We start from the raw sequence: 14768 nt of genomic DNA, 5'->3' as shown, positions 1-14768 counted from the left end.
TACATTTTAATTCAGTGAGGAATCCTATATAGTCACGGTAAAAAGAAAGGACACCTTAAAGTTTGATATATAAGGAATTAATAAAGGATTATCTGGTCCTTACCAGGTCTTACGATAAGGTAAATACAACCTGAGATGAACAACACACATCACACAATGTCACTTTATACAAATTTCTTAAACATTTCAATCAGGTTGAGATCTGGACTTTTTTAAGCCACCCTGTTATAGTTTTGCAGTTCGGGATTCTTGTTCTGCTGTCATTTAGCCAAGCTTTAGCTGCCAGACAGATGGCCTCACATTTGACTCTAGAATACTTTGGTTTATGGAGTTTATGGTCAACTCAGTGACTGCAAGGTGCCCAAATCATCACCCCTCCACCACCGTGCTTTATAGCTGCTTTTTGCGCTGATATGCTGGGTTCGTTTTTGTGTCAAACATGGTGCTGTGGATTAAGACCAGACATTTCCACGTTGGCCTCACTTGTTCAGAGAACAATGTTCCAGAAGTCTTGTAGCTTATTTGATGCAATTTTGCAAACATAAGCTGTAAGCTGGGGTTTTTTTGGAGGAACGAATCATTTCCTGGCAACCCTTCCAAACAAAAAGAAAAATGTATTCAGTCTTTTTCTAACTGTCATGAACTTTGGCATTTAAGATGCTAACTGAGGCCTGTATCTCTTGGGAAATTTGGTGTCTTGAATATTTTCCACTTGTGAATAATCTTCCTCACTATAGAATGATGGACGTCGAACTGTTTGGAAATGGTCTTATAACCCTTCCAAGATTGATGGGCAGCAACAACTATTTCTTCAAGATCATTGCTGATGTTTTTCCTCCTTGGTATTGTGTTAACACACTCCTGAATACTCCAAAGTCCCCAAAATTCTGCTTTTATAGAGATGCATACACTGGTTCAGTTAATCAAGTGCATTTGATTTGCAGCACCTGGCCCCTACTATGAAAGTAACGCAATGCTTCTGCAGGATTTATTTATTTTTTGTTAAATAAGTAATGACACATAAGTTTTGTAGTTCATCTCAGGTTGCATTTCCATAATCATAAGACCTGCTAGTATTATTCTTATTCAGTCCTCACATGTAAAAACCTTCACTTCAAAGAGGGTGTAGTTTCTTGTACTTTTTACCATGAAAGAAAAAAGAAGCTGATTATTTCCACTGATAAATGTATCGATTTTATTAGTAGACCACTGAGCTGATGGTTCCTTGCTGCCCAGCATACATTCATCCATGTGTGTCACTTCGGGGTGTTTTTCTCTATGATGGATGGTGTTTTCTTTCAATGTGTACAAATCAAAAGGACCAAGCATGCTCTGAACCAGAACAAAGAACGGCAGAATTTAAGAGCTGAACTGAAAAAATCTTGAAAGCCTGCATGCATACGCACAAATCCCCCAGGCTTCACATACACAGCAGAGCACACAGTAGATTCTTGTAACACTGGTATGGATATTACTACTTTATGTATGCAATTATGTCACATTTTGCTGATGGCAGTAAAGCAAAGTAAATATGGGACATTAAAAAAAGGACAAGAAGGGATTTAAAAAGATAAAGTCCAAGAATGCAGTAAAATATGGCATGGGCTCGTGTGCTCAGACAGTATATCATTTTCACTTGAATTTGATTTAAGAAAGCAGCAAACAAATGTTTTCTGTAGATTCTTTGCAGTCAGTAGAGCTGAAACTACTGAACACCTGGGGCCAGATGTATAGACAGACACAAATACACACAAAAACCAGTGTACGCCTTTTTCCACACGTATACTGGTATTTAGAGGAAAAAGTGGGTCGAAAATGTTCTTAACTACCTCACAAATACTTTGTGTACACAGAATTATCCATATTAATATGCTGAATTTTACAAATCACAAACTGCATTGTAAATAATTGAGTGTGTACTAAATTCTCTCAAGCCATTTTGTATTTTACTGAATTACATGAATTTACATGAAGCTCATGCTTTTTCTTTTTTAACTTCTAGCAGGGGACTTTGTTCTCAGCCTGCAGAGTTGAGAGCTCTTTCTACAAATTGCTCTATGTATCCTATAGAAAAATCTGTGTGCATATTTCTAACTTTTTGTATGCACAATTTTAGCTTAAAAAGAATTTTGGAAAGACTCCAAAACTGCATAAAACGATAGGAATATTTTCACATGAATGGTGTGCAGGGGCATACATCGTACTTATTCCCATTGCAGATCAAAAGCTCTCCGATGCAGACTGTTTGGATTTGGAGACCACAGCTGCACACGGATTTAGAAATCTGAGATACAAAATGAATGAATAAACCCACTTTTTAAATATTTTCAGTTATAAAATATTAAGTTGGGAATATCTGTGTTTTTCGTTTTGTCAGTCAATGCCATCTCTTAATTCTTTTTTTTTACTTTTCTCCTGTCTGCGTCACACAAATCTTTAAAAATGGGTCACTGTCAAATAGTTGCATTTGTATAAGTAAGAACAGCTAGGAACCTTTTTTTTTTTTTTTTTTTTTTTTAAAAAGATGTTATTTAAATAGGAGAAAAACAAGTGCACTGGTTAGGGACTACTTTTGGTTGCTTATTAATGCATATTTGGTGCATTTGAGGATTTTGCAGCACGAGGGATTGACTTGGAATAAACTATAATGCCCAAGGACAGAATGAGTGTTATGCAGTGCAACAACAGAGTTCACACAAGTGCTCTTACAAGTGGGGCTTTTAGCTGCGTCGGCTATGCAGGTAAAAGTTACTACTGGTTTCTTTCTTTCTTTTTTGTGTCAATAAGACAAATTTTGTCTTCACCCTTACTCATTTATGTGTTCTGTCATCCAAACTGGAGGTATATATGCATAAACATAACCCAAATTCCAAAGGATTTCATCTTCAAAGCATATGAAACAGTTAACAGAGAAATAATCAACTTAAATTCTGACATTCAAAACTCTCATTGGATTTGGAATTATTTTTCTATCCCATGAGCACAAAATGTGCTCAGTTTAGTCAAGTAATTTGTATGCAAGAGGACACATATGCTGAACAGTATGGATTTTTCCCCTTCTCACCTCCGCCACGAGTCTCACAGGATGTCTCACAGCCCTTTGTTGGGTTCTTTTAATTTTCCGTTCATCGCTTGTGACCCCATATCTCAGAGAACCACCTCTGCAATGGAGGACACTGACTGTCCAGCTTTAAAATAACAAAATATGTCCATTTACGAAACAAAATCTTACACGCGGTCTCGGGAGACTAAAGAAACGCCAGAGTGACGCGTGGAAGGCCATGTGTAAAAAAAGGGTTTTGTCCAGCAGCCTCTGTGTGTGTTCAGTTACTTGAGTCAGTTTGAGCCTCGACTGTCAATGCTATCCCGGTCGCATTCCTGAACTGCACATTCACAGCTATATTTACACGGCTCAGAGTCTCTGTGAGGGTGCTGCAGTATCCACCTGTCCCTATTTGTAATACCAAATAATCACTGCATCGCTTTATCTTTGGAACCAGACATTTCTATTAATAGTCCCACGACGCCAGCGTTTAAGTATGGAGAGATTGTCAAGTCGACCTGACGATTTTCAAACTGACTATCAGAATGGAGAAGAAAGGTGATTAATACAATTCTGAATGTGGCATGGTTATCGTTGCCAGATGGGCTGATCTGAGTATTTCCGAAACTGCTGATTTAGTGAGACCCCCCTGCACAAACACATGGACGTACTCTTGATGAAAATACCGTGTTGATGCCAGAGGTCAGAGCAGAAAGGCCAGACCGGTTTGAGCTGATAGAAAGGTAACAATAACTCAAATAATGCTTTATTAAAACCAAGGTATGCAGAAGAGCATCATCACCACAGCCACCAGATCTCAAACAAATAGAGCAACTCTGGGATGAGGTGAAATGAAAGATTCACATCATTGATATACAGCGACTGTGTGATGCTGTCGTGTTAATATGGACCAAAGTCTTTGACAAATGCTTCCAGCACCTTGTTAAATCTGTGGCACAAAGAATTATAGCAGTTCTGAATGCAAAAGAGGATCAAAGCCAGTCCTAGCTTGGTGTACATATTTATAACAACTGCACCATTTTGATTCTCATGGTTTGGACACACTAAATGCTTTTCTACTCTACTGGAACACTCAAACATGTCCTATTCACACAAAGCAATTTTTTTCTACACCTAAGTGCTTTCTATTTAACATTCACAAACAGATAAAAACACCAAAGAGCAACTTTGGGTTCGGTATCTTGCCCAAAAGGCACTGGGGCTGCCAGGAATTGATCAACCTACCTTTCAATTAATGGACGGCCTGAGCTACAACCTAGTGTAATCTGTGAATGGGATGTAGAAATGGTTTTCAGACACTGGGGACATGAAGGATTTCCCACAGCATTTTTAACTGTGGGACTGCTATTTGTGGGACAGTGGGTTTAACAACCTGTTATCTTTTACAATTAAAAAAATGCCTGATTCCAGTATTATTAGGCTTTATCTAAGGAAAAACAACTACAGATTTAATATATAATAAAAGAAAAATACAAATAAAAACAAATGTTATATGTTACTTGGGATTTTTTTCACAAAGCTACGGCTTTACACAACAAAGGGTAATGGTTGGAGATGTACCTAATATTTAAAAAAGCTCCAGGGCGAGGAGCTGAGACACAACAAGGACCCAGATATGCCAAGAAATCTAAGCTGTGTTTGTGAGCATCAATTAATACTGGCTCATTTTTAATCTATCACTTTAAGATGCGGGGTCTGCTAGCTGCTACTAGCAACATCAAAGCATATAGCTGACCCTTATGGAGGAAGCTTAATCTAGTACTTTTTAAGACTTTTCAGTGCCTGCAGGAACCATCCAGAAAATATTATGTAACATCTATTTAAAAACAAAATGCTGCAACAAAGCAGATAAATCACTGCTAAGCTTTAGCCCTGACAAACACACTGCAACCCCTACAATTATGTAAGAGATTGATTTATAAACATGTACATCTGGGCTGTCCAGCTGAGCCTTGAATGAGGACAATTACTGCTTAGCATACACCATTGTGGAATTTTCCATTTAAATTAATGATGCTGTTTGAGTGCTGAACATCGCATAAAATAAACTGGGGCAGGGATACATAAGTACAGGGCAAGCTTTAACTGTCTACTGTGTAATTACAGCATGTGACAGACCCCACACCTCCAACATGTTGTAGTAAACTCAAGCAGGGAATGCATCCAAATCCTTTGTGCAATTACGAGTTCAACTACTAAACACCTCATCAGACATGTCCACCATTAACTTCTGCTAATATTAAAACCTTAAGCTCACATTAATAAAACACGAGACTCACTGCGCTTTGATGTCATAATTTTTCTCCTCACGGTAGCACAACTTCATTGACCTCACAGAAGGCCTGGAAATCCAGTAGGCCGGTGATATAAACAACTATAAACGACAGCACATTGTGAGTGGCCTGGGTTTTTTTCCACCTTGTAGTAATCACATTAAAATGTTCTAATGAAAAATTCAACTGATGAATGAAATGAAACGTTCATTTTTAAATTAATTTAAAATTTGCAGTTAATAAAGAGACGATGCGCCACAAGATAAATGATTGAACCGCTCAGAGCAATGACTCTCAGTCTGGAGAGGTCTTATTACAAGATTATTAATTTACTGGTTATAAATGAGCAATGTATTATTTAATAACAGAAACAATAATTTATATAATGATGTACTTGTACAGTTTATTATAGTACTTACAAAAGTGAATCTTGATAACATTGTGAGAAATACAAAAGGTGAATAGGGCTTTCAAAGTTTTTCTTTGCACATTGGATAGCAAAGACAATTTTAAATTTTATCTTTAGGCATTTTGTTACTAGCAGCCTGTTGCAAAAACACATGATTTGGTCCCACTCTTCAGTTAAATCTGTGAAACGTGACAAATGTAACACATTTGGACAGGCAAAGACCCAACACAGGACTTGAGAGATGCATCTGGCAGTGTAAAGGGGGCTGTCAAAAAGCCATCCTTAGGGAAACGAAACAGGATGAAAGGGCAGAGGAATCCCAACTCACACAAGAACTGGAATGAAAATCAGTGGCAACAGATCATATGGAGCAATGAATCCAAATATATGACTTCTGGTTTAAACTGTCAGCGAAATGTGTGTTGTTTGGGGTTGAATTTTAGCCAGTGGACTATTGTCAAAACTGAACAAATTATGTGAAAAGTGTACAGATTTTGATGCAGGACCATGTGGAAAACAACGGCATAATTTTCATAGCACCACTGCCAGTCAGACATGGCAATGATCCTAAACACACCGTCAATGCAGTAACAGCAAAGCTAGATTGAAAAACACACGGTGGAGCACTATTAGACATTGACTGGTCTCCCCAGAGCCCAGACATCAACATTATTGAGGCTGTGTGAGATCCTTGAGACAGAAAACAGACCAAAAAAAAAAAAGACATCCAAACAAGAGCTTTGAATATAATTCAAGAAGCCTGGAACACTATTCCTGAAGACTTTTTAAAGAAATTACAAGAAAGCTTGCCTGAGAGAGTTTTATTGTGAATAAAATATGGGTTTATAAGATCTGCAAATCACTGCATTCTGTTTTTATGTGTATTTTACACAACATTCAATCTTTTTTAGAGCCGATTTTGAATGACTTGTGTGTCCTCTCTTTTAAAGTTCAGGTCACAGAATAACGTTGTGACCTTTGTTTAGTATTTGCTGGCAATAATTCAGAATTACAACATATAATACCATTATTACACCGGCTGGAACAACACAACACCTTATACATTAGAGGGAATATTATTTCCTCAAGTATAAAGTTCTGATGAAACCAAAAAGCTCTGTTTTGGTCTCATCCGCTCAAGAACGATTCCCCAACAGCCTTCTGCTTTGTATGAATGACAGACTTTTAGTGTTCTCTTTATGATTGCCCCATCAAAACATACATTTGGTGTTTTAAGAGAGGCCTACAGCTTTTTACAATTAACCCTGGTTTTCTTTGAGATCTACACACCTTCCTCTTGAAGTGGGTGTGTCAAACATAAGATCCATGAGCCGGTATTGGCCCGGCAAAGACTAATCTCGGTTATTGGGCGGCTTTAGACAAAGGGGAAGGAAGACATAATTTTTTTTACTTTTAACTGTATTTTCACAGGTTTTACAGCTTTTCCTGCTGATAAGGACCTCCCCTATGTCCATTCACAATAAACCAAAGTCATTAAATTATTGATTTCGATAATTTTACACATTTATGTCTTACAATTTAAGCCCAAAGAGTCATGCTGACAGGTTTCTTTCATCTTTATCATGTAGAAAAACGGAGACATGCTGCTGAAATTGCTCTTAGATGAAGAGCTCTCACTGACTAAATGTGTAGTTAAGCTTTTCACATAAAAGTAAATGTGTAAAAGTAAAGATGTAAAGTGATTGACATTCTTGTCTTGGAGTAATCTTGTAAGTAATTTTGGGTGCCCAGGGAGAGTAACAATGGTCTTCAGGTTTCTTTTTTTGGATCTCTGACTGAAATGGTGAACTCTAGACTCTTCGGAGATGAATCTGTAATGTCTGCTGATCTGATGAGGATCCAGTTCACCAAAAAAATCTCCTTTCTTCATGTGATACACTTCAATAAAGGTGTTGAGAAGGTCATATTTTGATAGATCCATGCATATGCTCCAAATAAAAATTCCTGTAACACCAGATCACTTGCAGTGGCTCCTAAAAATATCTTAAGATTCTATTTAGGATTTTTAAAAAGAGGGTGAGAAAGACCCAAAAATAAAGAATACTTTTTGGTGGATATTTCTAAAACATTCATATATTAAAACCGGTGAGGTCAAAATGACGTTTAAAGGGGAACACCAGAAAGCTTCACTGCAGCAGCTGTCATAAGTAGCCGTTACAAGCCTTTTGGCCTTTCTGAAAAACCTGAGTGCCTCTAACATCTGATGCAACACTGGACATTCACGATCATGTCTATTAGGTAAGAGCTTAAAGCCTTTCCTCACTAATCCACTCACATGCAGTGCAAGTGTTGAAATTGTGGTTTCACATGTTACTGATCTTTTCGGCTAAGGCGCTGGCCTGAATACTTTGCATGCACTTGGAAGACTAAGTGAAATTTGCATGAATTTAGAACTTGGAGAATAAAAAAAAAAGGAAAAAAAAATCCTTTGAAGTATCAAGATAAGCGATTAAGCGATGACACAGGCCTTGCATAATCCCTGCGAATGAGTTAAAGACAGAGAGGGGGAAAAAGGAGAGGAGATTTGGAGCTGAAGTAGGGAAGTAATAAAAACAAAAAGAGATAAACCCTGAGAGGTTGGGGGGGCTCAGATATTGTTTATCACTCATTCTGTTCATCGGTGTGCTGCTACAGTGCTCAAAGCTGTTGGTAGCATTTAAGAAATAGGCATAAAGCGACCATCGCATTCTGCCGCAACTGCAGGACAAAAACAGCTGGAGGTGATGAAAGTGAAACAAAGAGTAGAGTGTTCAGTGGTCTACAAGTTGGCTCTACACACCGACGCTTCAAACTATTTAACTGTGACAACATTCAAGAAAAAATGAAAATATCTAATATAATCAGAGTATGAAGTAAAAGCTGAGAGAGATGTTTTTAAAAAACGCTTAATCATTCTTGCAGTCTACATAAATGACTGCAAGAGTTATTTAGGTAAAGAATGAGACAACTTTCAGCTATAAGCAGAAAAAGCTGCTAAACAAGACCAAGATCCTACAGTCACGCTGGCAGCTTTGAGAGTTTGCACTTTTCAACAAGTTTTAGTGCTTATATTCACCAACTTATTTCACTAGCGGGAGAATTCTGGCTTTAGGCATCTCTGACAGAATGCTGTCTTTTCTTCAGTTTTTAGATCCAGTTCACCTTTGGTTTTACAAAGTCCCTTTTCAGTAACATTAACCATGTCCTGTTGAGTCCGTCTGGCTTCAAGATTTAAATGAAAAATTGTTCCATGTACAAATATAATTGTATCACCTTCAGACATTTAGTCACAAACTAAGGCATCAGGATGTGACATTTTTAAATAATAACTTGCAAAGTTTAAGGTTTTATAGAATCACAGGCCATTTCTTTAGGTACATCTTCCTATTATTATTTTTTTCCTCAGATATTTTTATTAAATTTTCTGCATCCATTTTTACAAAAGACAAATTGAACAATATGCCGTTTTCTTTTTGAAGAACATAAAACAATATGGAACATACACTTCCACCTCATAAGTATAAGAGTACCAGTGGGTGTACACAAAAAAAAAAAAAAAAAAAAAAAGAAGAAAGGATCCAATCTAATAATACAAATAGTAAACCCTGGAGTACAAGATAGCAGTTCCTGAGTGTACAAGAGCGATGTGCAGAGTTTCAGAACCCACACCCCTACACAGACTACGTCTTCCTATTATTGGGTTGGGCTCCTTTTTGCCTTTATATCTGCCTCAATTCTTTAAGGCACAGATTAAACAAGGTGCTGGGAACATTTCTTGGGATTTGGATCCATACTGGCGCGATAACATCATGCAGATTTGTCAGGTAAATATCCATGATCCGAATCTACCCGATTCACCACATCCCAAAGGTGCTCTGTTGGATTGAGATCTGGTTATTGTCGAGACCATTTGAGTACAGCGAACTTACCATCTACACAAAGCTACTTTGAAATGATTTGAGCTTTGTGCTTAAAGCAGCCATCAGAAGATAGGCACACTGTGTCTGTAAAAGAATGGGCATGGTCAGCAGCATTACTCACATAGGCTGAAGCACTTAAATAATGATGAACTGGTACTAATGTTTCATGTTGTTTACACCGAATTCTGAACTGACCATCTGAATGTTCCAGCAGAAAGAAGTCTGGGCATTCTTTTCTGATCTCTGGCATCAGTAAGGCAGTTTTATGCAATGTTGTTGGTTTTTGGATATTTCCTCTTTTTAAAACCAGTCTGTAAACCCTGCAGATTGCTACTCTACTGTCATTTTCACACACAACTTCTGAAGTAGTCAGACCTGTGGCACCAATCATTTCAAGTCACATTCAAAGTGACTTTAATCACTTTTCTTCAACCTTTCTGATGCAAAGTTTGAACTTAGGCACACTACCCTTGACCTTGTCTACATGCCTAAAATGCATTTTTATAAAAAGAAAATATCCAATAGTTATTATGAGATTTCACTTGAATTGATTTCTCTTGAAATCCTAAATGTCTGTAAAAAATTTGGCACTGATCTATGGATGAAAACATTTATGTCACTGCTGGCACAGGAGAAAATACCAAGGAATCACCAAAGAGATTGGAATTGATTGAATCCCTTCAAAGTACTATCGATATCTGCGCCCCACTTCACGGCTGTTCATTGGATAGCTGTCAAGATATTTTAGTGTGGGACAAAATGGCAGACTAACACACCAACACTGCGAACCGTTGATGACAGCCGTTACAGACAGATCCCCTTTAACGTAACATAATGAATATGGTCCAAGTGGTCTGTTTTTGATCGTTTCTCTGTTACTGTTAAATACTGAAATATTTCACAATTTCACAAAAGCATAGTTAAGGAGTAAATCCATTGTGCACCACAAAGTCAGCAAGCATGCAGAAGGCAGGAGAAATAGGAAGTGAGGTCTCTGTTGTCTGTTAGTGGATTATTGGATTATCTGCAGAAACACAATTACCCATTAGGGCATATTGTGCATTCTCCTTCAGTAGAGATGCTGCTCACAAAAGCCTTGGTTAACCCTAACCTTGCAAAACAGGGACTCAAAACAGGCTAGCTGCTAAAATATGCACAACTTGGGCCGCTTTAGTGACTGAAATCAGCAGCATTTACTGTAGAAATAGCACTCTGTTCATAGATATGCTTAAAGACTTGAACGAGCACACACCGAGGCTCATGCAGCAATGATGAATATGTGCTCAGGAGCTGCTAATCATCACTGAATGGGGGGGTGGGCTGGGAGACAACAGAGAATGAGGGTGGGGCTGGGGGAGGGATGGGTGGGTGTTTGGTTTGGACTAAACTATTTTTATCCGGATTCCATGAAGACAGCTGCCAACCTCCCAAGTGTGAGACTCTCTTGCCCTCCTTATCCCCAGGAACAATGACATTAGACACCACCTCTGAGTATTTCGGTTAGGCATGTGGTAAAATAATAATAATTACAATAAAGGCTCCTCTTTTAATGCTTTCATTGAGGCCAGTTGTGGAGTGGGTGCTGAAAATCTCATAAGCTCATCCGGTTTAGCTGAAAGCATTACAGACTTCAGGCTCTGCAACAGCCCGTGTGCGGCTGTAATCTGCCATCATGTCCAACTATCAATCTTTACCTGAGATGTCAAAGAGGCTTCGGTGCGATCATGCATGTAATGCTGATAATCGAATTCTTCTTCAAAATAAAATTGAAATCGCTGAATATTTTCTTTGGATCTTCATTGTTCAATTGTTCATTAACCAATTACTTGCATATAAAATCCATTTATAGCCACTTATTCTTCACTTGTGGATGCCAAAGCCATCAAAGGCTCCAGCCTGCTCTTTTTATCTATTGAGGACAGAATGTGGGCTTTTCTTTTTTAGCAGGTGTCTATTACAGGCCACATGCCATGACCCTGACATTCCCATGCCACTTCAGGCCCACCAGGACTTCTGCCATCCGTTTGCAGAGAGATGCAAGATAAGGGCTGACAGAGTGACAGTGACATCCTCCACAGCCATAAGCTAACAATGTAACTCTGCTTCCTGGGGCCACATGCCACAAACATCAGGGCTCTGATATAAGCCACGGACCTCCCTCAACATTTGCCCACAGCCACCTTCAGATCCTTCCAGAAGCAAAGAAGAAAATAAGGTCCATATCATGGTTCACTAATTAATGTTGTTCTTCATGCCACCCACTCGTGTTAAAGTGTAGCTTTATGTTTTCTCCTCACAATTATATTGTGGTCAGTGTATTTCAATGAACATCACTGAGCAGAGAGACTGATGTTCAGATGATGCCTGTTTTTATACTTACGGCATGAGAGTGGAAAGTTCCTCTCAGCTATAATCATATTACAATTTGCAGACAAGTAATGGGCCACCTGTACATTACTCCTACAGAAGATGCTCATCCATGGAAACACATGCCATTAAGCTATTGGTGCAGTTTTTGTGCCGATGTTAATGTCAGAAGATTGAGTCAGCAAAGCGCTGCAACTTTTAGATATTCTGTGACTCCAATCAGTAAGTTTATGTAGTCTGCCACTTCATGGTTGGGTTCTGTAGCTCCTTAATGATTCTACTTTGTAACAATAGTACTTGAAGTTGAATATCGCGGAATATCAAGGAGGGCCTAAAATAAAGGAATCCTATTACAGCACCACGCTCTTAAGAGCCACACATTCTTTCACAAATCCTTGTAAAAGGCAGGCTGCATGGACCGGTGCTCGATTTTACACACCTTTGCAATGGCACTGAAAGCACCTTACATCAAAGATTTCTATCCAGGCAGCTACAGTTGTTTTCATGGGAAAACAGAGCAAGACAAATTATTACCAGTGCTCACATTAAGCGTAGACAAAAAAAACTTGAAATATTTGATTTATTCTTAGTTTTCCATGTAAAAATACACATCCAAGGGATGGATTTAGTGAGGGGAAAAACAAAACAAAAAACAATTTTTTAACGTCTTATTTCAACAAGTCAAAATTTAAAATCAGTTTTTGCTATTAAATACACACCTCCAAGTTTTGCATTTTTCACACATACCTAATCTGTCAAAGTCTGCATTGGCAGCAACGTAAAAGTAGACTGGATGTTGTTTTAACAGCTTTACAAAGTTAAAGAGTGAAAGGTTTAAAAGTAAAGCTCAGGGTTTTTTTTAAGTCATGTTTTCAAAGTGCAAAAATTGTACTTGTAAGGCAACAACCCTTGATGTGTGCATATTGTGACAATGAAGACAACTATACACTCTTTACTTGTAAACATGTCAAAACTTGATTCAACTGTGTCCAAGAAAATATTAAGATCACAAAAAGTTATAACATGTGTCTGCTCTATGAGCAGCCAACCCAAACGCAATGCAGCCTTGCGCTTCTCCCAGAGAGCTTTAAGTGAAGAAGAAGAAATGTCGCAGTGGCATCTACAGTAGCTCAAGGTGGTTTAAAAGACAAAAACTAGCTTCTCCAACTGGAAAATGTTTGAGAATTTGATCTGTAAAAAGAGATCAGAGAGAGAGAGGGAGAGACATTACTGAGAAAGAGTTTTGAATGTTTAAAAAGTCAGCAGCAGGACTATTAAAATGACCTCTAACGAGCAAATCAAAACACAGACACCATGACATCTTGTCCACCCACGCACCCACCCAGTGTTCTTATAGATTTGACATCATGTCGTCCTAACTGCTTTCCGCAGCATTTTTCCAGGCAGGTTGTGAAATAAATCAAATGAAAAACGCGTTGAATTCAGTGAAAGTGTCTGATTTTGTACTCCTGCATTTGCCTTTTATCTTGGCAGCAATGACAAGTGCACATGATGAATGGTTTTTACATTGGAGAGAGCTGCTGTTAAGAGCGCTGATATGCCATATTTTATTGTAGGATTTTGATTTATTGTTAGCAATGATTACGTTTTTCAAAACTGGTTTTAGAGTTGTCAATGGAGATGTTTAGTTTTTCACAGCACAGGGTAATAAAAACAGTGGAATGTTTCTGTTCGTTCTTTTTAAGGTTTAAACACAAATCCAAGGTTCCTACAAATAGTTTCTTGATAATCATGAATGGATTTCATTTTAATTCAGTCTTTTTCCCCAGTGTCATTGTAGTAGAGGGTTTTTTGTTAATATTATTAAATCAAAAATTATAACGCTTGTAGATTTGAGAAATAAAAGTAAAGGCAATTTTGACTTGGCAACAATCCTGTCTGTACAAAGAATGTAATATGCATACAGTTTTGAAGGCAGACACAAGAGAAAAGCAGAAAAGACTGAAAGAGAAGGATTATTAACAGAATGTGAATGTGTCCAATAGACTAAGCCTTGTCTTCACACACTCCTGCACACTTCAGAGTGCATTCCACTGGAACACACCCCGGGGAAACACTGGCTGCCATGTGACACATGGAAAATGAAGCGAGAAGCAGTATAAAAAGGTAGAAAGTGAAACTGAAGGATGACAGGAAAGAAGAGGAGATAGAGAAGAGGAGGGGAAGGAAAAAATAATCACTTTAATTAGTTTTAGGTTTAATTAGTAAGAAAGCTCTGCTTGAACATTTAAACCATGCACAGCCAAGTAAGGAGCACCAGCTTCACAGGGGCTGAGAATGAAAAGCCACACCCACACACCCGTCATGTGCTATAGATTTAGCAAGTGCAGCATTGGGTAGTTTTTTGAATATCTTCTAAATATGACTAAAAACAATATTTTCCTATAATAATTGCTTTCAAAATTTACTGTAAGATAATGCAGTGAAATAATGGTGAATATGAGCGACTATGAGGAACAGAGGAAAGAAAGAAGATGGAAAAGAGGAAAGAAATGAGGTTAGATGAGGTGGTGTTAAATCTGAAAGGTTCTATAGGGAGCACTGCGGTGCAAGATGGAAGCTTCAGCAGAGTTCAAATACCACAGGCACAATGCAGTGCTGCCAGCGAGGAACAGAGAAATGTGGGTCTGTCTACTTATCAGTTCACATTAACACACACAAGAAAAAAACACACAAAAAGACTAATTAAAACTAGATGGATGGACCACACTTAC

At 38.1% G+C, this 14768-nt stretch overlaps 1 protein-coding gene across 7 annotated transcripts in view; it reads right to left on the bottom strand.

Annotated features, from left to right (window-relative positions):
* Positions 1–12595: 12595 nt before the first annotated feature.
* Positions 12596–14768, bottom strand: part of nup214 (nucleoporin 214) — a 30962-nt gene continuing 28789 nt past the window's right edge. For all 7 annotated transcript variants that reach the window (XM_084935358.1, XM_084935360.1, XM_084935361.1 and 4 more), the window contains exon 36: positions 12596–13224. In XM_084935358.1, coding sequence (XP_084791484.1) covers positions 13188–13224 — 37 coding nt within the window. In that variant the 3' untranslated portion in view covers positions 12596–13187. The remainder of the gene's footprint in view (positions 13225–14768) is intronic.

Source organism: Perissodus microlepis, chromosome 7, assembly GCF_051167445.1.
Source record: "Perissodus microlepis isolate ML-2025 ecotype Zambia chromosome 7, ASM5116744v1, whole genome shotgun sequence".
Taxonomy (NCBI): domain Eukaryota; kingdom Metazoa; phylum Chordata; class Actinopteri; order Cichliformes; family Cichlidae; genus Perissodus; species Perissodus microlepis.
This window is presented reverse-complemented; position numbering and strand designations above follow the sequence as displayed.